Genomic DNA, 25798 nt, shown 5'->3' on the forward strand with positions numbered 1-25798 from the left:
ATAGACCAATAAAATCAAGTCTGTATGCATCATTTATTTATTGAATTCACTTCAACATAGCAACAATAAATAGAACATTCAATGGTGATAACTAGACATCAAAAGGTTCTGGATTCAAAGAGCCGAACATTATCACTCTTCGGGAAGGTTAAAGTGAAATCATTTGTGCCCTGTACATGGGGCATTTGAACATACAGAGGGCCGTTTAAGATGAGCACACTAGTAAGTTGGTGCTGCTGCCCTGTAGTGAAATGAACTGACCAATCACAATGTGTAAACTGAAGGTTAGTCAAAGGTAATGGAGGACACAGCACACCGATAGTCTAGCTAAATCATGAAAAGACGTTTCAGACTGTAGTGATAAACAAAACCTAACCATAAACCAAGTGACAAAAGATCTTTCTGTACATATCCATTTCGGAACACGTCTCTCCCCATTCTCACCTTCACATTGGCTCTGTTGTTCACAGACCTGGCACAAATGAGCGACAAACTGGCTCTACAACAATTACATTTTCAAAACATTATCTTTCAATTGCAGTTTTTACACTAATCATGAGGACTAACTCCTGAGGTGTAAAAATTCTCTGATCTAATGATGCTTAATTACTTTTTTCTCCCTGTTTTGTATTGAGCCAATGGAAGGTAACTTCAATAAAATGGTTAGGACTGCACAGTATGTCAGCCAGGGTTTGCAATACAGGATATTGCAGACGTTGCCAAGCCTCTAACTAATCACCACATTGTGTAGATGATTAGAAGAACCAAGGCGTTAACATGATCCATCAAAATAATTTTGCTAAAAATAAATAACACATGCCAATCTGTAACAGTCTCTACAAAGGTTCACTGATGTGTTTTTAGTATATGAAAAGGCATACTGCAGGCAGCAAATGAATTGCAGTTGGCATTGTGTCCATATCATGCAGCCCTATTAACCCTGGATGAAAACTAGCAGAGACAAGTTAGTAGTAGCTCTTTGGAAGAGTGCTAAATGTCCACCTCTAGCCCTCATTCAGCATCACTGGAGATGATGGCATTTTTAATCACTGTATTTTCCCCCCAAAACCCTCCTGGAAGCGTTAGACATCCCTGTACAGTATAGGTATGGAACCTATATGTGAAAGATCTCTAATTACTACCACAGTGAAACAGGGAGCAATGCTAAAGGTGGCACAATGTAATACTGACAATACTTTCACCAAGTGCTTTCACTCTCTAGCTCAAAAGCTAACCAAATAAGGCCCTTCAAAAAAAAAAAAAAAAAAAAAAAGGGGTCACAAACAAAAGTGAACACAATTCTCTCACATATAGGGATCATGTTTAACATTCAATAAAAAAAGGAAAGATTTAATTTCAGAACATAAAAAACAAAACATCAGACAATATAAAAAAATTTACATAAACCGTGTATAAACAAACAAAAAAAAAACACTTTGGTCAAAGACAATGGTTTTCTTGCTTCCCTTTCTCCAATGGAATGTGTTTCATATTTACATGGACGGCCTACTTATAAGCCACGTTTAGTCACTGAACCCCGTCTTCAGAAGAAAAGAGCAACAGTTCCCAACTCCACTGGCCTCATCTCCTTCCTGTAAACAACACCAGTCTAGCTGCTTGGCTAACCCACAGGATTTTGCACAACAATTCATGTATAAAATCTCAGACCATGTATTCCAGATCATGATGCACACAGCCTCTGCTGTCACAGCCTTAAAAGTAGTGGTTATATTTCTGCAGAGCATACGTGTACATGATTGCATGCTGGGATAGATGTGGGTGGTATGCGACACTAAGGCAGTTTGAGTGAGGCATAGACAAAAGCCTGCTTCTCCCTTACCGTTCCACCAAGTCTAATCAAGCTCAAACCAACACAAAACAGCAGCTTAGGTCAGGCTTAAACATACAAAGCAGTCAAGTACAGCCTGGTTTAACCCTCATTAAAATAACCATCTGATCACCACCTGGTAAACCTGGTAAACAATGAACAGTTGTCGTGTCCAACCACCTGGAACAGTGTAAATCCATACAAAATCACCTATAGCCAGACAAAGTAGTTACATAGAGCATGTTTCAAACTTGTTATATTACATGCCGTGAGCTGGACACACGTGTGTGTATATATATTTCTCACAGTATATGTTATGTATGTGTATACATGTGCAAAGGAGCTCACTCGAAGGCCCAGACCTCCAGGTTTTGGATAGTGAAGTCCTGTTGTGGCGACAACGGGTGGTTGTTAAAGGTTGAGCATTTGGAGGTGGATCCGTGATACAAGTCAGCATCTAGCCACAGGGCGAGGTGACCCCTAGCAAAACACACAAGAGGGTAAATAAACTCTGGCTCTATCAAATGTACAACCTCGACTAGGCTTATATGCTTTTAAACTTACCCGCCACCTCCGATCTGCAGAGAGTCCAAGTTTCCTTTCACGAAGTACGAGTTTTCACCAGTCCAGCGAAAAACCTTTTAAAATAAACACCTACATTAGTGCTCCAAGGTGATGCCAAAACAATTAGCTTAGCTTAGTTTAGCTTGAATTGAAATCCATTTTCTGGAGTAAAAGTAATGCTATTTGAGCAATTCACTTCAATTTATGGTAATATGACCATGTGGAAACAGCAGTTGCAAGAAAAGATACCTTCTACCATGTAATCAGAAGTAAATCTGCTGTAAAGATAGCTTGCACAGCTGGGAATCAAAAGCAACATGCTTAACGCTGCCAACACTGTTCTCCAATAAGGGGAATTTAGTTTTTTTTGCTTATGCAAGTCCAACACAAGTCAGTAAGAAATACTGTTAGGCAGACATCACGACAGCTTGAGACAGAAGTTGATTTTGTGCTTTTTGAATGGTACTGCATGTACACTGATTTAGTTGGCACAACCAGGCTTCCAATGTTTCTGTGGGGCATAACAGGATTTCTGTATTTCAGGAACTTATAACGTTTTCCAAACATGGAACAAACAAAATAGATAAAAACAGCAAGATTACAGATGGAGTAATAACTGAGGGAAGGTGAGGTAACGAAGAAGCCTTCTATAAACACTGCATAATTTGCCAAAGAAAGCCATGTTAAAAAAACAGCAGAAGTGAAAGATGGGATGAACATACAGCAGACACTGCTGTTATTTGCGTTGCAACATAATGACCTGCTGTACTTCTCACAAGTCCTTCTGTCACAGCAATTTGCAAAAGCATGCCTTGTTTGTCCCAAGTGATTCAGACATTTTAATACAGAAAGAGGGAGGGGGGGGTAGAGGAAAAAAAATGTCCACAGCAGATCCTGGATGCCAAATGTCTGGTCAAAACAAACATATTTATTACAACAAATCACTATAGAACAGACACACATGTATGGATGCACCCTAACCTTAATTTCAGGGCTGAACGTGTAGAGGAAGGTCTCCCCAGTTCCATAATAGTGCTCACTAACTCTGAACGGATGAGTGGAAAAAGCTCCAAAAACCTGTCAGTGAAAACACACACATGACAAATGGCAACAGCATTAGGTTTCACTGTAACACCAACAACAAAACTGCATCCACAGCACAGCCAAACGGAGCATCTTAGATCTCTGCAGGTATTTTCTGAGCATGTTTGTGCATACACACCTGGTTGTGCATGTCTTTGATGACCAGCAGCACAGGGCAATCCACTGCCCCCAGATTTCGGTACAGAGTCTTCAGGCTGGTTCCATGCACCACAGTGCTGTAGGCCAACCGCCATGGATAGCCCTGAACCCGAGCTGGAAGCCTAGCAGCCAGCTGTAGAGATCACATAAGGGTTTATGGAGAGGTCATTAAATAACAGGGATGCAAGGTGGCTTTGTTACTTTTACTACTCTGAACAATCACAGTAATCGGTTAGTTAGGCCATCTCCACAAGTGCAAAGTCGATTCTAGCCAGACTAAGTAATATAGGTTTAGATGAGGCAGCCAAAAAAAAAAAAAAAAAAAAAAAAATTATATATATATATATATATATATAAATAAATAAATAAATATAAACCTATATAAAAAAATAAAAAGAAAAAAACACTACAACAAAATTTCACACAACTGTAATGTAGCTAGAATGTCAAACTTCTAAACACTTTGCTTTCTAGGATAGCCACTGCCTGAAGACTTGAGCTACAGCTCCCTCTACAGCAAAACACAATTCATGGTCCAAAAGTACTGGCAACAGAGTTGGTTAAGGTCTATATGTCTGTTATCTAAAACCTTCTCAATGTGTGTGTCCTCGAGCAGCGTGCTGGGATCCATTAGGATGGGAAGTAAGTCCAGGGGCTCCTCATCCTCAAAGCTGCCAAAGCTCTGCCTTCTCTTTGCTTCATTGATTGTGATGATCTGAAGACACATTCAACAGGCGCAATATTTAAATGGTAATAGAAGGAACCAATTACATCTACAGAAGGCTGTAGTTTGGTCTAAATTTAAAGCAAACCCGGGCTGCATGACATTACCTCCCAGCTCCGTGGTACTGGGTCACTGAAGAAGTTATCAATCATGTTCAGTTCGTCTTTCTCTACGACCACAAAGCCCTGTTCTTGTGCATCTTTTCCATACACATCAGGAGACCACTGGATGAAAAATGAGTACAGGTGGTCCACTCTAAAGAAATGAGAAAGCTCAGTGAAAGGGACAACCACATTTGACATTCAAATTGAAAAGCACACACACACACACACACACACACACACACACACACACACACACACACACACACACACACACACACACACACACACACACACACACACACACACACACCTTTCCTGGGGTACTGCAAACCAGTATTCCGGTTGCTTTCCCCTGCCTCCAAATGAGTGGGCAGGGCTAGAGGTCCGGCCAATAGCAAATGATTTCCGCATTGGCTTCCCCACTCTGAAGCAGAGAAACATGGGAGGATTCTTGCTCTTCTCCTCAGTTGAAAGCAGCATAGCTGCAAAGAGACCACATAGACAGTTTGCTCAGAACTGTATTCAAGGCCACACAGTGTTTTAAAGCTGTCATTATAATAATATACACAATTCTTTTAAATGTACTAGCTAGTACATTAGCTAAATAAATAAACCAGCGAAATAAAAAAAAATAAAGCGTTAGACCAAATAAACTGTAAACTCGAGCTGGGCAATATGATGATATTTTATCTTATCGTGATAAATTTGGTTATTGTGATAACTATGATTTTCTAAGAATATTGAGGACACTGTTAGTGCTTGATAAACACTGATCAGCTACAGATTTCATTACCAACATTGTAATTAGACTGGTTTAATTAGATGCAGCAGATATTGAATAAAAATATCACTGTACAGTACAGGAAAGTATCTGAATAATAGTTTTTAAGGATCTGTTGCTATAGAGGTGTTTAATCTGTGATTACATGTGTAGTGATAAACATTGTGTATCGCAAAGATATAAATATTGTGACATGTGTATTTTTACCATATTGCCCAGCCCTACTGTATACCCTGCCCTTCCTGCAACACAACTGATGACTGAGAGACTGATGACAAAGAAGTTTAATTATTGTTTGGCTAGCCAGTTCTAAGCTAATGGCCACACAGCTCAAAACACCCCTTTTCCATACATTAGGTAGTAATAATAAATGCAACAGATAGACAAATTCATTTATGACTACATTCATTAGCATATAGATCTACTTTTGGAGATGATTGGGAATTGAAGTACCTTTATACCTTGTTATTTATTCTTTAATCTCAGAGTGGCTATTGCAGGGGGGGGCACCCCTTTTTTCTTTTTTAAGATTAAATTAAGGACAAATAGGCTAACCTATGTTTGTGAAGTTGTATTTCATAGTTTTTCCCCCCATGTACATCATAAAGGTTTTACAGAAAGGTTGATTAAATGGGCCTCAGTTCAATAAGCCAAAGGTTTTAAGCTTTGATCTAGTAAAAGAGTCGAGTTTGAATGAAAACCTTTTAAGAGGAATAACAGCTAATTGCTTGCTCAAGAGACCCTTCACAGCCTTGCACAACACACTACTGATACGTTGCTGATCTTAACATATTGATATATGTTGTTTAAAAACACAAAAATATGATTTTATCTGATTACTCGATTAATCGTTTGGGAAAACATGTAGAAAACATTCAAGACAGTTGCCAATTATCCCAAGAGTGAAACATCCCAGCAAATTCAGACCGTGCAGTGCTCAGAGAAACTGCAAAAATCCCAAGAGCTACATCTCAGACTCTACAGGCCTCAGTTAGCATGCTAAATGTTCAAATTCATTACAGTACAACTCTAAAAAGAACATGGGAGGGATTATATATATATATATAAGATTAGTTTAATTTGCTTTTTAAGGTTATACCTAAGGCCAGGTGATGCAAATTTCAAAGCTTGCAATCCCTTGGACTAAACATCAAAATCTGTGTATTAGGGCTGGGCTGAAAGACATACAGAGCCTCTAATCTACATAATCTTACCCAGATCAATTATTCATAAAAAAAAAAAAATAATAATAATCTATTAAATGCTAATATTTCCCCACCTTATCTGACTACAGCATTTACAAGCTGAGATACTTGTACTTAAGTACTTATACTGAAATCATAAGTACTGTCCATGCAGAGTGCCCACACATTTGCTTTGTTCTTCAAATATTCAAGACATTTGTCAGATACAGATAGCTTTGGCTCATGTGCATATATTTTTTTCTGATTTTTCAAATGTCTTTAAATATTAGCTTCCATTTTGGATTATAGATCTCTCCTCATTTAGGTGCGCAGGAGCCTGGTCATGCATTAATAGAACTTACTGCCGGAGGGCGCTAGCAGGTCTGCTGCGGAGACAGACCTAAGCGCACTTTGACTAGTGAACTTGGTCACATTACCTCGGACTAGATCACTGTTTTCAGCATCACATGCTGAACAGTCTCCGACAACTGCTTGTTTTTCCTGCAAGTACCCGCTTGTGCAGAGTAAAGAGAGCTCTGGCTGTTTTACATATCTACTGCTATCTCGTTTATGACAGTTTATGGCGGTTATAGAGGTCATTTGCGTTTTGTCAAATTCAGGGGACAAAACACATCCAATATTACATTGTGCTTTTCATATAACGGTGGTCATAATGCCTCACCTTCAATTGGTCCCTGCATCCTTTTCAGCAGCCATGACTTCATCTCTGCTTCATTGGTTTGTCTTTCTCTCTCTCGCTCAGTCAGTTCTCCCTCCAAATTTGGTCCCTTGATTGTCTCAGTGCCCTCGCCACGGCTTGTTCCAGAACAATCCTCCTCAGTGACACTACCAGAGCTGCCCTTTCCAACGAGGTCCTGAGCCGATACGTCCACCTGAAAAGGCTCATGACCAAGAATGTGACTCCCAATCTTATCAGTATCTTTCAGTTCATCTGCTACAAGAACCCTGTGTCCATTTTCACTAGAGTCTGTTCCAGCAAGCAACATGCAGGGTCTGTTTCCCTCCAACAGCATCTCCAGGTTTTCATCTGTGGAATGATTATGAAGTCCTTCATCCTCCTCCTCTTCTTTTTCTTCTTTGTCACACGACCACATTGCCTCCACTGTTTGGCTTGAGGGGGGCAATCCGCTCAACTCGGTCTCCTCAGAGTCAGTCACCTTCTGGAACATTTCCCCCTCCAGGCTGAGGCAGGTAGCGTTGGCAGCCTCAAGCCCGCTTTGAGAGGTCTCTGGATTTCCGTTTTCTGTTCCAGATTCATTCTGCAGGAGATCCAGTTCAGTAAATCCTTCATCCGATGGCGACTTGTCAGCAGGGTGGCACTCTGCTGTCTCCAGAACCGCTGTCTCAATGTCGTCTAGTATGATCGGACGGTTAGGTTGCCCAAGGGCCTCGTAGCGGCTGAATGGGTTCAGGTCTTGCTCGGATGGAAGCTCCACCCACTCACCTGGCCTGTATAATGGACACAGATCCTGATGCATGTCGCTACCGTGGAAACAGGGGCCATCATGTGAGGGTGATGGGAGGGGGTGGAAATTAGAGAGAAAAACAAACCAAACAAAAAGAGAACTTAAAAATGAAGGACAAACCCAGGAAAAAAAAATAAACTGCAAAATGTAAGAAAAACTTAAATCAAGTAAACGAAACAGAATTGATGGACAACAAACTACAAATAAGAAATGATAAAAAGAAAAAATGTTAACGTGCATCTATTTAAACAGGCCATCAGTGGGGGGGGGAACCGTGAAGTGAAAGATAAGGAGAGTAAAACAATAGTCTCACATGGTCAGCAATATGCTGAACTGCTTGCTAAATGCGGTTTGATGTCATATACACAAAACAAGGCTGAATTGATTAAGAAATGCTGAAGGGTCAGAGAAGCAGTCGCTACTTACGATGGCAGTGCGTCTTTGAGCTTCATGCGGGACACGTCATCATACAGAGCCACAGAGAGCACCTCTTCCATGGGGCAGATAAGCCCGTACTCCTCACAGCCATGCTCAATCACCAGAGGATCTGACTTGTGTGGGTCAAACATGATGTTGTTTGGCGTTACAATCATAACACCACCCACTACTCCCTGTGAAATGAATGGATAGGGTTAGACAGCAGTTTGGACTTATAGCAGGACTACACAATGAGGGCCAGAACGTAAAGTCTTAAGTTTAAAGTCACAACCCCTCCGTTGTTAATGTGAAGTTTACTAGATCAAGACCATAACAGATCTGGAATACTGATCTAGTGTTTTCTAAGATGTGTTCCGGTCAGCAAGGCCATCCTAAACGAGAGAGCACTCCTATTCCGAGAAGCTTTGTGAACACAGGGCCTGGTTTAGTTACAGCAGACACAGCGGACCTCCTCGTGTTATCTGTTGGGACGGAGTTCAAGTCCAAATCTAATTTTAGAACCATTAACTTTAGCCCCTCACCATCCCATCAGTGAAGTATTTGCAGCTCATCTTAAGGAATTTGACTGTAGCGGGACCCTCATCCTCAGAGGGTGGAGAGAGTTCCCGTTGCCTGTGAGACCCGGACCTACCGCTTGATTTGGCATCCTATGACACACAAAGCAACAACACTTATTACTATCACATGGAAGGTGAAAGTGAGAGAACAAGGGCAAGTTTATACAGCTTGCATACAGGTAAAACAAATCTAAGATCAAACATCATGTGAAGAACCAAGCTGTCCTACCTGTGACTCATTCTGTGAGGGTGTTGTGTTGACTGAATCGGAAGTGTTGTCTAGAGAGCCAGTTTCTGACTGGCCAGCATTAGGAACGAAGAGTTTCTGTCAAAAACAAACATGTAAGAGATGTAATTGCCACACAAAGGGCTGCCATGATATGGAGCAACTGAGTTAATGAAAATACTGTTATGTGATGTTGGTATGAATATAAAGGCGAGGCTGTGTGTGCACATTTTTGTCACAAAGCCAGAAGGTTTCTAAAGGAACTCCTAATCAGGGGAATTCCACAGAAGAATCAGAAACAGCTACAAGTGTCCAGAGCCTTTCCTTAATTCAAGACATGCAGACAAACACTCACCTGTCCAGGAACCACGCTGCGTGAGAAGAGGCGGTTCAGCTGCACAAGTTTATTTGGGGTGATGTTGAACTTCAGTGCAATTCCATTTAAGGTGTCATTAAGGCCCACCTGATGACATACACATGGTTTTCTCAAATTAACAGGTAGCCAGGATGGAAGCAAATAATAATAAAAAAAAAAAAATCAGAAAGGTCTGGATAGAGTGTGTGTGCAAATCCACCGTTTAAAAAGGCAATATTCACTCACTGTGTACTCGACAGTGCCTGGGGGCTTTCTCTTCTCTTTTTTGGCCTGGTCATTGGATTTGCAGTTGGTTTCTGAAATGTGTTTCCAGCATTACAAAACAGGCACATTTTAAAATGGTTCAAATAAATTTACACTGGAAAAAAAATGTTCATTCATCTCATTTAGTATGGTTAACAATAAGGATGCACATAAAGGGAATTGTCAGCCATTGGCAATATTAATTATTAATTAAGTACACATGTGCCAATGCTGACACATATCAGCAACCATTGATGTACTGAAGTTCATTTCACCAACCAACCTCAACATAAAGCATTAGGAATGTAAAGCAGTCAGAAATATTAAAATTTCACTTTAGCATTTTACTGTTCTTTGGCTTTCCCCATGAAAACATGTGTGTTTTACATGTGTGTTGCTTTACTGTTTTTCATTCCAAGTAAAATAGGAAGTGAAAGCAGGCCTTTTAACTGAAATAAGGAGGAGACCTGCTTGCTTGGTTAAAGCACTGAATTTCAGCATGCTTACAGACATTACAGACATGAATGCCATGGTGATATTAGGCTTCCAATGATTTCTTCAGTTTTTGGAGACAGAAATGTGCAACATGCATCCTTATCAGGAAAAAAACCCAAAATAAAACAAGACTTTGGTGCACAATAGGGCTGCACCATATACAGTGTTTTAACTTATGCACATGAATTATAGTCACAATGCAGGACATGCAATGTTACGCAAGGCAAAATAAATCAAACGTGAAATTCTATAACTTTCTGGAAACAGGAAAATTCACACAGTTTTCATTTTCCATGACCCATCTACTAGAGGCTGATTCTAACTGCCCAATGACATTTATTATACTATACATCGTCCTGGTTCCACCTGACCTGGCTCTCCACAACCCTCCTGCCCGCTGTCCTGCTCTGGGGCCTCGCACTGATTCATCCTTACCTCAATGCATGACTATGCTTCTGTTTACTGTACCTGCAGGACTACTCACATTTTCATAGTGTTTGGCTTGATGCCACATTTACTATTTTATTTTTCTAATTTCAGTTTAGTTTTATTGTTGTATTTATTCTCGATTTGATTTTTAATCATCATCATCATCATCATCTGGTGCCAAGCTGAAGAGGATGAGGTCCCCTTTTGAGTCTTGGTTCCTCTCAGGATTTCTTCCTCTCGACCCGAGGGAGTTTTTTCCCCCTGCCACTGTTGCCACTAGCTTTCTCAAAAGAGGCTTGGACCCGGATTTATTTAAAGCTGCTTTGTGTATTGTGCAGCTCTAGTGCACAAGTTTTATTTATTTAGTTATTTTTTGAGCTTTCAAAGTTCAACATCAGGTCAAATGTATACATGCGGAATCAAACATAAGCATGCACTACTTTTGCATTTATTAATTCTGTGGTGCTGAAAGTTACTAAACGCCATTTAACTAGCCAAGGCCTCTGCCTTTCTTGTTGTGTTAGTAATCAGTTGGTAATTGCTTATTTATTAATGAATTCATTTATTTATTCATGCCATAATATCATTTGCTATTGAGCACCAAGATATTACACATGGTATCAATGTCAAAATACTACTAGTTATTTCATTTCATGAAGATCAACTGACACACAAAACTGATACTGCCCTACCACCTATGTACACACTGCTTGAGTTATCCAACAGATCATACAAATGAAGTTACAAATGAGTCTGACTGGTTGCCAATGTAGACCACGCATCACTCCTAGAATTTTTATCAAGCGTCTTACCTGATCCCTCACTTCTCTCAGTTTTGCTGGGCTTTCCTTCTTCTAGGTTCTTCTCCTGCAGCTGTTGGGTCGGGCTGGGGGAACAGATGATTGGTCCCTTTGAGTCTGAATCCGAGTGGTTCTCCTCAGCCACAGCTTTCTCCGATTGGCCCGGTTTCAGCTGCCGCCTCTTCTTCAGCCTGAGAGCCGCAGCATGACACCACAGAATGTGCATCATTTACATGCAGCTTTAAAATAAGTCAGTGTACTGATGACACTGGTCACACAGATCACACCGACACAAGTTCATCTTTGGCTTACATCACATTGTTCCCATTATGCTCATTACTGTCAAAGGGGGGAGGGGGGGTCTCAACTGAAAGCTAAGGCACAGGGAGCCAATATGCTGAGCGTGGCTCTAACAGCAGTGCAAGTCAACTCACAGATGGGTTTATGGGCCTAGAAGGGAACGGGGGGAGGGTGGAAATCAGCTGAAGAGTCAGAAAATCAGATAAATAAATAATAGACATTTTGTACTGCATGTGTGGAGAAAGTAAACAATAATGAAGACAGCAAAGAAGGGAGGGAGGGAAAGAGAGAGCGAGGGAGAGACAGAAAGGAAGGCCGGAGTGAGCTCTCTAATGTAGTGAGAGGGATGTCAATCGATAAAGCTGGAGACAGAGCAAAAGCCTCTGCACCAATTGCTCTTCTACAGTATTATAGACACAAACACAGACAGACATCTGCAATGGATTTTAGCTCGATCAGAAGGAAAACATTCCACAGCTTAGGTAGTCTTGCAGGGACATTCCTGTGTGTGGAATGCAAAGCTCTGCCATAGTTTAAGGAAGCAAAGCAAAACAAACAGCACCTGCTGTCTAAACACAATTATTCAAATCACTTGTTACAGGCTAAATCACCAACACAGATGATATACAAAGCCCTAAGTTCAGCTGAACAATAAATTAATAACACTCATTACTGCAAACATCAAGACATACATATGAAAATCTTTAAGCTAACTTTAAAGATACACATGCACAAACTATACACCTCCTCCTTTCCTTTCCTAAAGCAGTTAAAGAATACTTCATCATCCAATATGGTCAATTTAATCTATTGCAAAGTGACTCTTTCTCCTTAGTTGTTTACTCTTAGTTCAGTCCTTGTCTTGATTCAACTATGCTTAGAGAATACGCAGGGATTTAACACAACGGACCCTATTCAACCACCGTATCAAGACTAGAACGTTAGCTAGTGAAGATTACTGGACAAGGGTCCTATAAAAGCACAGCTTCTGTCATACTAACTACTTCCAGCTATTGATCATAGTTGTATAATCAACTGAACCATTTGTGCTGTCTCAGAACACTTGAATTGAGACATCACTGTATTGCACTCAAACAAATTTCTTTCAAACAAACGACTTTCGCTTATCGCCTGACCTTTGAGGCAACTACGAGAAACATAACCTCCGATCATCGGCACCTTTAAATGAGCACCCACAAATCCACAGCCTCTGCATGCCTTCTAGAAATTTCCAGGCAGATTTCCGCATATACACAGCCACATCGCACGAGCACCACTCTCGAAAACATTCGCTCGCATAAAGCACAAGCACAGCAGCAGCAGCAGCATCCGATGACCGAAGAACACCCACGCACTCACTTCCTACAGACATACAGGCCAAACAACAACCATCTCACCAATCAAGTGAGCCGTGTTCGGCATAGCTTTTAAATCTCAAAAGCAGACTGGTGAGCTGGGGAACTCCCACTGCAGACGTCCTACTGACAGCACTGCTGCAGACACTGCTGACTGAGGCTTTGCCTGTGGTCCCACTGCTCATATTGTTGTTGTCACAGCTGCTTCTGCCGCTCTGCTGTCCAAACATGACTCCACTCCGACTTTCCTGCTCTTCGATCAGCTGGGTGTGGATGAACTACGGCCGATTTCCACCAGAGCGCCGTTAAAGAGGGAGCAGGCGCATGTGAGGGAGAGGGAGCCGGCTACAGCAAGCACGAGTGAAGGATTGCCTATACAGACTTGGCAGCCCTCGTTCTTTTTCAAGAGGTTCTTTTAAATGAAGGCAATGGTTTTATACAGATCTGACAACTCCAGGAACCATCTGGGTGCTTTTGTAGCATTTCGAGAGAGTATAACATTACAGTGTACAGCACCATAATATTCTACTGTTAATAAGTGTAAAAGAACCATTTTCAGTACTACATAGAAGCCTTGTAAAAGTGCATTCTAGCCATGTGTCTTAAATAACACTAATATGCTAATTACTAAAAAGTGCCCAATTCTGCCATTAACAAATGTTTATCCTAACGATCCAAAACGCTGCTTGTACATGCATAATGTAGCATGTTATCCAGTTTTTATAAAGACATCAAAGTCACATGCTAAAGTCACACATTTAATCAAAAAAAGAAAAGAAAAGAAAGGTTGATCAGCCTCTTCTGCATTTACCTGACCTACTTTCAATTTCTCTCCCAAAAAGCAACTGAATAAAACTTTCATGTGAGACTGTACTCTCAGGTGTACTGCACTGAACGGGGCTTTCCATGATAGGAGAACCTTTTTGGTGCCGTTTAGAACCCTGTTCCAAAAGGTTGTCCCTTGTATACAAAGAACCTTTTAACTAAAAGCTTTTGCAACCAAATAGTACAGAGTTCCCAGGAGTCTGACTTTACAAACAAAGCCTTTTAGGAGTGTTTAAAAACTGCTTTAAGCAAGAGAATAGCTCACATGATGAGATTCATCAAGTTTGCTTATACACTTGCTGTATGTGCTTAAAGCACACAATCTAATCCCAATATCCTTGTTCTTAGGCATGCACGGATCTGGCTGTTTCAGTTCCGATTTGATACATAAACTTTGCAGATCAGTCGATACCAGTCCGATAACATTGCTGAATTAATGAACCATACACCTCTCTATGTGGGAGAGACTTAAGGCATTAGGATTGATTTAATCGTTACTTTATATAATAACAAATTAACACAAATAAATGTACCAAATTGCCATTTGTCATTTATTTATTTACACATTTAGTGCAGTCTCACACCACCTAATCAGCCTAATTATCTGATACCCGACCCAGCTAGGTTTGTTAATATAATAGGACCGATACCCGATCCTAATATCGGATCGTTGCATCCCTACTTGTTCTGTGGCTGGGGTTGTGTAGCTCCAAGAACCTACCATGATGTGTGCTGCATCGCGATACAGGGGGTTACGATACAGTATACTGTGATCATGTAAGAAAGTAAAATCTAATTTTTTATCCCATCTGCATAAATTCTGGGTAAAAGGACATCTTTCTGCAATCAGAACAGAGGGAACGAAAGGCAAAGTATAACACTGCTCTCCTGCTGTCAGGGTTTAAACACCACAAGACCAACAACTATCAGCCACCAAGCTTGGCATGTCAACTACTGTGTTTCTGAGAACTGATACAGTATTACAGCACATTATCACAATACCTCGATAAATTGATATTTTCATATTACACCCCGATTCTGCAAGACAACATTTTCTGTTAAAGCATTCCTCTCAGCCTTCAATGCTCGCTTGTGTACCTGGCAAAATAGCCGGGCCTCTTCTCCTTCTTCTCCATTGCGGTGGGCTCGAGGAATCAAGACACACACACGGACAGACAACTCCAGGGCTCTGGTCCAGAAGAAGTTCTGACCCCTTTCCTACAAACATGCACACACACAAAAAAAAAAAATGTTAGCACCTAATGCCATCTCCAGCCAGCACATGATTCAGTGGCTCATGAAAACTGCTATTAAATCAGGTAGGTCTTAAATCATGACAGTCTGCATCGTTGGGGGCTTCTGCAGACCAGTAGATAAAGACATTATGCAATTACGGGGTAAACCTACAGAAGCACGTCTACTGGAGCACAACTTCAACTACAGCTTTTCTGCACAGCATTTTGTTTAGTGGCTAGCTGGCTAGTGTTTTCCCATATGCTAGCTAGCTCGCTAGGTAATTGGCTTTCATTGTATTGGATGTAAACGTTAGCTAGTGCCAGCTACGCCCATACAGACAAATGTTTAATGTTATCGAGAGGTTTTCAAACAACAAACTTTCATTAAAATCCATCTCCACTGTTTCAATATTAACAGCTCGTGGTAAGAGTAAAGGGAAACGTAGAAATGCGCATGTCGTTGTTCTGTTAGCTAGCGAGTAATGCTAGCTATCTAGCTAACCTCGTTTTTTCTCTCGATAGACAGAGATCAACAGTGCCACACTCACCCATCAAGCTAGCTACATCATCCTCATCCTCACCAGCACCAACATCTCCACTATCATCATCATCATCTTCATCATCATCATCAACAACAACAACAACACTTGTCCCTCAAGCTCGTCTCAGACGTCGGCTGGGCAGTTAGGCTGCTATTTCCGTTGCTTTAGCACCACCCGCCGTTGGTGTTGATTTGGAGGATGTCGCTGTGAACGGCAGTGCGGAATAAAGTCCACACAGTGAATCTCTAACCAGCTGCTAAGATGCCAGCGTGCCGTCGCTAGCTGCTTTATATAACGGGTTACCCATAGCCAGCGCAGTCTAACGCCGTTGCTGCCAGTGTGTGTGTGTTTTGCCAACAGCCTTTATTTTCTAAGTGGACTTGCTGATAGGACCGCTCCGCCGCCACGCTCCTCCTCCCAGGCTGACATCAGTGCTACAGCAGAGCCAGCGGCCCTCCTCGCTGATGTCAACAGGAGAACCCCCCTGTAGAAGATAACGGTGGTGTTTCCGGTATGGAGGATTACTAGCTACGAGTTAAATCCCTACCACAAATCCCATACAGATATTGTACAGGGATACAGGCAAAGTTATATAGCTATTATATATATATATATATATATATATATATATATATATATACACACACACACACACTATTCACTACAATACAACTGAAAACTGACTACTACTACTACTGCTAATAAAAAACAAAAAACAGCAATAATAATAACAAAAATAATTCTAATAGTAGGGTAATATAATACATATAATAACAACAAATATTGCACAATACTGAAAATAAGTATAAAAATAATTATAATAATTATAATAATAATAATAATCCACTTTTTAAAGCTTGTATTTTTTGTACATCTTATCCCAGATAAAATATAATAAGCTTGAAAAAACAGCATTTACTGGTTGAGGAACTGCACATTTGAAAAGTTTCAGAGCTATGCAAAAATAAAAATGGCCACAATGCAGAAACACATGCAAGTAGGGAAGCATAATCTTGCTAAGCTTCACCAAACAGCTTTTAATTAGTGTTTAAAATTCACATATGCAGTGGAAAAAGGCTAGTTTAGAAAGAAAACGTGCTAATGCAGCAATTTCATATTCAGGTACTGTGTGCAAGTGATCTTGACTTAATGTATTTACCTATTACTCAAGTCGACATGGATTATATATAAATAACAGACACTAGTTAAAACTTTAAAATGATTTATCAGTAGTCTGGGTTGTAGTTATAGGGCTATAAAGGGGGTTAAGCTGTTCTTTAGGGCCCCTGTGAATATACAGTGGGGAGAACAAGTATTTGATACACTGCTGATTTTTCAGGTTTTCCCACTTGCAAAGCATGTAGAAGACTGTAATTTTTATCATAGGTACTCTTCAACTGTGAGTGATGGAATCTAAAACAAAAATCCAGAAAAATACATTGTATGATTTTTAAATAATTAATTTCAATTTTATTGTGGGAAATAAGTATTTGATACACCAGAAAAAGAAACTTAATATTTGGTACAGAAACCTTTGTTTGCAATTACAGAGATGAGACGTTTCCTGTAGTTCTTGACAAGGTTTGCACAAACTGCAGCAGGGATTTTGGCCCACTCCTCCATACAGATCTCCTCCAGAGCCTTCAGGTTTCGTGGCTGTCGCTGGGCCACACGGACTTTAAGCTCCCTTCAAAGATTTTCTATTGGATTCAGGTCTGGAGACTGGCTAGGCCACTCCAGGACCTTAAGATGTTTCCTACGGAGCCACTCTTTAGTTGCCCTGGCTGTGTGTTTTGGGTCGTTATCATGCTGGAAGACCCAGCCACGACCCATCTTCAGTGCTCTTACTGAGGGAAGGAGGTTGTTGGCCAAAATCTCACGATACATGGCCCCATCCATCCTTCCCACAATACGGTGCAGTCGTCCTGTCCCCTTTGCAGAAAAGCATCCCCAAAGAATGATGTTTCCACCACCATGCTTCACGGTTGGGATGGTGTTCTTGGGGTTGTACTCATCATTCTTCTTCCTCCAAACATGACGAGTGGAGTTTAAACCAAAAAGTTCTATTTTTGTCTCATCAGACCACATGACCTTCTCCCATTCCTCCTCTGGATCATTCAGATGGTCATTTGCAAACTTCAGACGGGCTTTGCCATGCGTTGGCTTGAGGAAGGGCACCTTGCGTGCACTGCAGGATTTTAATCCTTGACGGCGTAGAGTGTTACTGATTGTTTTCTTTGAGACTGTGGTCCCAGCTCTATTCAGGTCATTGACCAGGTCCTGCCGTGTAATTCTGGGCTCATTCCTCACCTTCCTCAAGATCATTGATGCTCCACGAGGTGAGATCTTGCATGGCGCCCCAGACCGAGGGAGATTATCCATTATTTTGCATTTCTTCCATTTTCTAATAATTGCACCAACAGTTGTTGCCTTCTCACCAAGCTGCTTGCCTATTGTCCTGTAGCCCATACCAGCCTTGTGCAGGTCTACAATTTTATCCCTGATGTCTTACAAAGCTCTCTGGTCTTGGGCATTGTGGAGATGCTGGAGTCTGACTGATTGAGTGTGTGGACAGGTGTCTTTTATACAGGTAACGAGTTCAAACAGGTGCAGTTAATACAGGTAATGAGTGGAGAACAGGAGGGCTTCTTAAAGAAGAAGTAACATGTCTGTGAGAGCCAAAATTCTTACTGGTTGATAGATGATCAAATACTTATTTCCCACAATAAAATGGAAATTAATTATTTAAAAATCATACAATGTATTTTTCTGGATTTTTGTTTTAGATTCCATCACTCACAGTTGAAGAGTACCTATGATAAAAATTACAGTCTTCTACATGCTTTGCAAGTGGGAAAACCTGAAAAATCAGCAGTGTATCAAATACTTGTTCTCCCCACTGTATTTGTATGTGTGTGTATTTATTTATTGTGATAACAATATTGTCAGAAGGATGTCTTATGAACACATGGGGTTTGCTTAAAAAAAGCAAGAAAGCAGAAATATAACCAACCCTGTCATTTATTTCCATTCATATGTACACAATTATAAATTAGCATTCATTCATTTTCCCACTTTTTTGCCGATTCTCACTTTTTGACATTGTGTGAATCTGGCAGTTGTTTTTTACATTGAGTCAAAGTTTCATAATACATAGAGCAACAGGAATTATGCAAAATTATATAAAAATCATTTTTATTGACTTTATTAAAACTTAGGAAGGGTTCTTCCCTTTCCTGTAAAGTTGACATTTTAGAGATTTTTGGATGGCTATGGCAATTAATTGAACATTTTTCCTTTTTGAAATGAATCAGCTGTTCATCTAGGACTGAAGTTTGGGCTGTTTCCTAAAGGGAAGAGGTTTCTGGGGAGGACTCTTTCTGACTGGGCCAGTCAAGGCAGCAGATTTCTTCTCACAGGTTTGGAATGCCAGCGACCATTTCACTCTCAATACCGCAGTGGTCCTGTCCTCGCAGGATCTTAAAGTACCCTGTGCAAAGAGAAAAGACTTTGTGATGTATGCAAGAATGGATTTACAACTATTTTGAGCAATGGTGTGAGTGTGTGCTACTCCAGGCTAGATTTATTACTATTATTTTTGCATTTTAACTGGATGTTTAGATAATAAACAAATGTATCATCTTTGTGTTTGTCTGTATACAGTTTTCTACTCACTAACATTGTAAAGAAATTTAAGAGGTATGTTATTCTAAAGAAAATCCTTCCTAGAACATTCTACATGCACCTTTCTCAATGTTCTCAATGAGCCAATTACCTTAAGGTAAATATAAACAGTGGAAATCCCCTTCATGTCCTACCTTTGTCACCCCAGTCATTGTTCCAGGAGTTAGCAGCTAGCCAGTAGGGGGTGCTGTTCTCTTCTCCCCAGCCAAGGATCTTGATGGCATGTCCACCCAAGACTGCTCCTGTCACATGCTGGTACACTCCTTAGGAAAAGCAAGGTAGTGTGTGTTGAGAGAAGAATTTTTATGGGCACTTTAATGGGTGAATGTCAAAAAGGATGATCAAGGATTTGAGGACAAACAAAGTTCTGAGACATAGTCACTGTGGTGCAGTCTTTACAGTTTGGGGGAAAATGTGACAGTGCTGGACAACTACATCATGTAGAATTTATACTAACCAAACAAACCATAGTGTCTAGTGATTCAATGTAGTGTCTCGGTAACAAGGTTGTAGAAGAAAATGACCTGTCTTGTAAAGTAGGAAATCCTCATAGACAGTGAAGGCTGCTTCCACTGGACCGTTCTTATATATCTCAGCCATGATCTGCGTGGGGTCCGAGGGAATGCTGTAAGAGCGCTTGCCTGCAAGGGAAGACAATAGCAAGGAGATTATGGAAGAAGCTAATATGGTTTGTAAATAGAGATCAGTATGACTGTGTCACATCAGGTTGCTTTATGTGGGGTAGTAAAAGTAGGGTGGTGGAGTAATTTGAGTATCGGTATTGGTCCTGAAAAAGAAAAATATGACATAAATATGTTATATCTATGTTAATGTGAATTTCCGGTAGTGTTTGATCAGAAATGCTTACCCAAGTGCCTGTCTTCAGGGTAGGAGGGAGTGTATCCGTCAATGCACTGTTTCACACAGTCTGGGGTTTTCTCTTCGCCTGAGCACGGTGGCCGTGTGCCGTTCACATGGTGCTCGCAGGGAGCTATTGTGTAGGGCCTGCAGCCTGCAATCAGAGAATAAATGCAGAGTAGTGAGGGTCTTTTACCTTGATGTTATCTTTATGGTTTTTATATTTACTGTGTAAGTTTGGGTTTTAAAACCATGCTGTGAGTATATTACTGCATACTGCTATTGGTTAATGGTTTGCTGAGTTTTTGTCTCCATCCATATGTCACTGGACCAGTAGCAATATCAGATGTCCTGTAGCGACATTAGAATTCCCAGCTGGCATGAAATCTGTTCAGTAACCCAGTGTGATTACCTTGCATGCACCATCAAATATAGTTGACGTCATTAGTCAGACTTTTATTATCCCTTAAAATTAAAGATGCACTAGAATGAAAAGTTGTTTTTAATCTTGACATAGTTGAATAATGGTATATAGAAATGGTATTAGAAATTGGTATATAGAAATATCCTCAAAACATTAGCCTTGACTTATATTTACACCTCAGTTAGATGTTAGAAACTACTTGACCTCAAGCTGCAATGTGAAACTGGCCATTTGACCATGTCTTTGCCAAGGCCACTGTCTGCAGAAGGGGAAGTCAGAAGTGTAGTGTGAGGAAGCAATAGTCAGGAAGTGGAGTGGGAATACATGCCAGGCTAAAAGCAATCCCTGCCTAATCGTCTTTACCATCTCTTCTACTCAATGAATGCATTTTATAGCACCTTTTTTGGCCAATCATGTGAACAAGCAATGCCCCCAACACCAAAAGGGTGAAGACCATTTGAAGCCTGAGAGAGCAAGGCCAACTGTGCTCTCTCTGACTCCGGCTGCTGATGGCAAGCAGCATCTTTGAGCTGGATAGTAGTTTAAAATTGGAAAAGTAAGGAAAGTTTGCCATTATGTGATTCTTTGAAACTCACCAATATTGGAGGCATAGAGTCCTCCAGTGACAAGGCCATTTTTGGTCCAGAACTCCCAGGCTGCATCTGGGAAACCTCCAAAACAACTGGTCCAAAAATAATAAAACAGATATTGTATTCATCACACAGTATTTAAATGTCATATCCCGTGCAGTCTGTAAGAAGCCTATTTATTTCGATTGATCAGTGGACAGGTGGACTACACACCCCATCCCACACTCATCACAGCATGAGAGCAGGTCTTCTGCAGAAATCTCCACTGAGATCTTTCCACCACTGTGGATACAGATTCGGTCTGACATAGCCTCAACAGCACCGAAGGCCTAGAGCCGCAAATAAATGAGTATGAGAACAATCAGACAACAACAGCAAGAAGAACTTGTAAAGTGAAGTAAAGATAAGGTTTTTGGGCTTACCCAGCAGGACCCACATGAGCCCTGGTCACGGATCTGGCTTACGGTATGGCAGTGAGGCCACTGAACTCTGGAGTCAAAGCTATCCGGCAATTTAAAGAGTCTTTCAAACGGGACCCTATCAGGAATACAGGGTCATTGACGATGAGATTAATACAATTAAAATAAAGAGGGGAAAATATGTTAAAATAGATGTCAAAATAGGGTCCTTGGGTTAGGGTTAGCTGCTGGCATGAATCTGCAACTCACATTTCAGGCAGCCTGGGGCCCTTCAATATGGTTCCACAGAGTGTCTTCAAATAACTGTAGTCCACATTGTCAAAATGTAACCTGGCCTATTTTGAGAAAAGGGGAAAATGAAAAGAAAAAAAAAATCAAAGAGAATGAGGAATTGAGAGATAGTTAGGCTTAGCAGGTGCATTTAGTGTGCCATTATGAGCATGTTTCACAGCTTTAGACCAAATGATATTATTCTGTATTGTTCTGTTCACAGTAGTTCAAACGAGTCTTTTGCATTCTGCCCAGAACCAACCAATATTTTAACCAACCAATATTTCCCCTCAATGTTTCTTTAGCAAAGGCCATGGTTGCATATATAGCCACAACTACTCAAAGAATGTGGATGCTTGATTGGTTATTTGCCTCATTTAGAGGTTCTTCAGCTAAATAATTCTAAATAGCATCAGAAGTGGTGCTATAGTCGTCATGAGCCAAAGACCTTTTTAGTTTTTAGTGTCCTTTCAAAAACAACAAGCAAACATATTACCGTCCAGGTAGTGTTGGCCTTGTTTATGATGTTGACCATGTCCTGCGACAGTGGGGAGTTTTGTGACCTGGCCCAAGCGATGGACAACAGGCCCAAAAAGATGAGTCGAGACATCCTGAGGAAGACAGAAACGGAAAACATGCCATTTAATGCTCCTTATTTGATTAGGCAGGGTTTACTCTAAGAAGGCAGTGTTAAGGAATTACTGTTTTGTACGGTCACTTTTTGGAATAGTATTTACCAGCACAGAGTATACATGTACATGGATCAGTCATAACAAAAATACCACAGAAAAACAGCTACAGTGAAAAACAGTGATTATCCTTATCGTCAGTGGCACCTGCCAAGGGGAGAACAGTGGTCAGTACCTACCATAAGTATTCCAAAAAGGGACAACCGATGAATCAGCAACAGGGGAATGGGAACCTAAGGCTAACTGATGCAATACATGGAGGTCCCACATCACAACTTACAGGGCTTTACAGGATCTGCTGCTAATGTTTTGGTGCCAGATACCAAAGGGCACCTTCAGAGGTTTTGTGGAGTTCTTGCCAAATGATCAGATCAATAGTGCCGACCTACTCAATGTTAGGCAGGGGGTGCCAATGTTATGGCTGATCTGTGAATTTCATTGCTGTCATGCAAAAAACATCATCTTTACATCATGTCAAACTTGCATGTTGAATGGACGAATAGAAATGCTCCAAAATGATCAAAATGTTTATGATATGCTGATAACGACGTCCACATGCAAACATAGAAAACTGCATAAATGTAGTTAATTAAAGCTAATTAAGGTAAGGTCACAAATGTAATGACTAAAGTGCAGATATTTAGTACATAGCCATGCTACTTCAGTATTACACCGGTCAACCATCTGATATTAATACGACTAATTGTCATTCATCCTTATTTTTACACTCCAGAGGGTTACTTTTCCACTTACCTGAGCGTTTTCTTCAGTCTGCACTAAGAGGACTCCAGATTGCTGCAGTTAAAAAACCCTCATCTCTTATCTGATGTCATGTGGTCATGTCAGTCAGGTGATCCTATCGAGCCATATTCATCACAAGACTAACATGAGTGGCCCTGAACCACACAGCAAGAGTGTCAGTTATTGCAGGTGAAATCACACTGTAGACAGAACAGTGAAGTGAAAGAGCTATTTAGGCCTCTGCCTTTAATGAGGAGAGTTTTGAAGGTCCTAGGTCAACATCAAGCTGAAAATATTCTTTTAAGCAACATTGCAGTGCTTTCAAAGACATGTTTTTCTCTACAAAAAAAAAAAAGAAAAATGTGGTGTCAAAAAGCGTAATAGCTACTGAATGCCCGTTTCTGTTACTGTAAATACAGTGAAAAAATTATTTTCAACATTTTGAGCAAAATTAGCTCTCTTTTACATGTGTGTTTAATTAGCTTGTTAGGGCTATAGATGGTAACTGGACATACTACCCCAATACATTAAACAGATATCAGATTGAAAAAGGCTGCTTTTCGTTTCAGTATGACCAAATTAAACACCTTCATTACTATTACTATTACTAGAAAGATTAGAGAAAATGGTTGGAATCACAGGGACAGCCCTATCAGGGTTCCAATCATATCTAACGGGACGCTATCAATTTGTAAAGATAAAAGATTTATCTTCAAACTACGCAGAAGTAAGATATGGAGTTCCGCAAGGCTCAATTTTAGGACCGCTATTATTTACATTATACATGTTACCACTGGGCTCAGTTATAAGCAGACATGGCGTTAATTTCCATTTCTATGCAGATGACACACAGCTCTATATTTCAGCCAAACCTGACGATAAATTTAGACTACAGAAAATGGAGGACTGTGTAAAGGATATAAAACTCTGGATGTCACATAACTTCCTTCTCCCCAACAGTGACAAAACCGAAGTTCTCCTTTTAGGTCCAAAAGACTCTAAAAAATAAACTATCAGACTTAATGTTAGACTTGGCCGATGCTTCCATCATTCCTGGTTTAGCAGCTAAAAATCTTGACGTCACATTCGACTCAGATTTATCATTTGAGCAACATATAGCTAATATTAGTAGAACAGCCTTTATGCAGCTTAGGAACATCTCCAAACTAAGAAACTCCTTATCACTACAAGACGCAGAAAAGCTAGTACATGCTTTTATTACCTCAAGGCTAGATTACTGTAATGCACTACTGTCAGGTTGTTCCAGCAGGAACCTCAATAAACTTCAGCTGGTGCAAAATGCTGCAGCCAGGGTCCTTACTAAAACTAGAAAATTTGACCATATCAGTCCAGTTCTATCAGCACTTAATTGGCTCCCAGTTAAATTCCGTATCGAATACAAAATTCTTCTATTAACATATAAGGCCCTACATGGCCTCGCTCCTGACTACCTGTGGGATCTTATTGCATATTATGAACCATCAAGACTACTTAGATCTCAGGGTGCTGGCCTCTTACTCGTTCCCAAAATTCAGAAAACCTCAGCAGGGGGAAGAGCCTTTTCTTATAAAGCCCCCCATCTCTGGAATAACCTTCCAGATAATGTTCGGGACTCTTTCAATCTTTAAATCTAAGCTGAAAACTTATATGTTTAGTTTAGCTTTTGGTAATTAATGTTTCTTAGATAAGGGCTGCAGGTCCAGGGGTTCGCGGACCCAGGGAATTGTAGTACACTGAGATGCTGGAGCTGTCGTCTCGCTGCTTACACGCGATCACTCAGGTTTGTTGATGGTGGAGCAGATAGATGCTGGTGTTCTCAGGGTGCGCCCGTGTCCGTGTTACCTTTTGGCTCTCTCCTTTTAATTATGCTGTGATAATCAGACCTGCCGGAGTCGTCAGACATACCCTGATGCTGATGCTCAACATTCTCTGCCCTCCATAAAATTCCTCTTAGAACTAACTTTTCTCTTTTTACCTTCTTCGAGTAAATGGCCACCCAACCCGACCTGCTGGAAGATTGCCCACTGAGGTCCCCTCTACCTGCGTCTAACCAGCTGCCACCTACCAGTCCGGCCAGCGGGTCCCCCCCAACCCGCCACCACCCATGGCTCACCCGCCTGCCGCTGCTGCCTGTTTGGTGGCCATGCTGAAACCTAGATGGACTTGTGTCTGTCTGACACTATTAATATCACCACTATTAACTTTCTGTTGTATCTGCTTTGGTAATTTTTATCACAGGGTCTTTGACCCTTCATGTTATTTCTTCTTTCTTCTCTGTCTCTGTCCTTTATTAAGTACTAATTATGTAAAGCTGCTTTGTGATGACAACAGTTGTAAAAAGCGCTATACAAATAAATTTGACTTGACTTGACTTGATCACACATGAAA

At 40.7% G+C, this 25798-nt stretch overlaps 2 protein-coding genes and 1 long non-coding RNA gene across 5 annotated transcripts; 1 reads left to right on the forward strand and 2 right to left on the reverse strand.

Annotated features, from left to right (window-relative positions):
* Window positions 1-14: 14 nt before the first annotated feature.
* ncoa7b (nuclear receptor coactivator 7b) lies at window positions 15-16103 on the reverse strand. Of its 3 annotated transcripts, none has more exons than XM_072679460.1 (16): window positions 15742-16103; window positions 15057-15176; window positions 11491-11669; window positions 9737-9807; window positions 9491-9598; window positions 9139-9234; window positions 8874-8999; window positions 8341-8525; window positions 7110-7930; window positions 4773-4944; window positions 4466-4613; window positions 4224-4349; window positions 3615-3767; window positions 3374-3469; window positions 2393-2466; window positions 15-2308 (listed from the first exon to the last, which is right to left on the reverse strand). In XM_072679460.1, the coding sequence occupies exons 2-16, from the start codon at window positions 15092-15094 to the stop codon at window positions 2173-2175; spliced, it is 2529 nt and encodes an 842-aa protein (XP_072535561.1). In that variant the 5' UTR covers window positions 15095-15176; window positions 15742-16103; the 3' UTR covers window positions 15-2172. The 3 variants fall into 3 exon arrangements, with proteins under 3 accessions (XP_072535561.1, XP_072535570.1, XP_072535578.1); XM_072679469.1 differs by having other exon boundaries at window positions 7110-7897; window positions 15742-16102; XM_072679477.1 differs by lacking the exons at window positions 15057-15176; window positions 15742-16103 and adding an exon at window positions 13176-13378.
* LOC140556033 (uncharacterized) lies at window positions 15291-25689 on the forward strand. Its single transcript, XR_011979697.1, has 4 exons — window positions 15291-16246; window positions 19050-19154; window positions 19399-19434; window positions 19568-25689. It is a non-coding gene; the product is annotated as an uncharacterized lncRNA (long non-coding RNA).
* On the reverse strand, window positions 18757-22591 carry ctsbb (cathepsin Bb). Its single transcript, XM_072679490.1, has 9 exons — window positions 22477-22591; window positions 21960-22045; window positions 21714-21828; window positions 21505-21620; window positions 21298-21383; window positions 20288-20431; window positions 19944-20060; window positions 19554-19682; window positions 18757-19225 (listed from the first exon to the last, which is right to left on the reverse strand). Exons 1-9 carry the CDS (start codon window positions 22588-22590, stop codon window positions 19149-19151), a joined length of 984 nt encoding a protein of 327 aa, XP_072535591.1. The 5' UTR covers window position 22591; the 3' UTR covers window positions 18757-19148.
* Window positions 25690-25798: the final 109 nt, after the last annotated feature.

This window comes from Salminus brasiliensis, chromosome 1 (assembly GCF_030463535.1).
Source record: "Salminus brasiliensis chromosome 1, fSalBra1.hap2, whole genome shotgun sequence".
NCBI classification, from domain to species: Eukaryota; Metazoa; Chordata; class Actinopteri; order Characiformes; family Bryconidae; genus Salminus; species Salminus brasiliensis.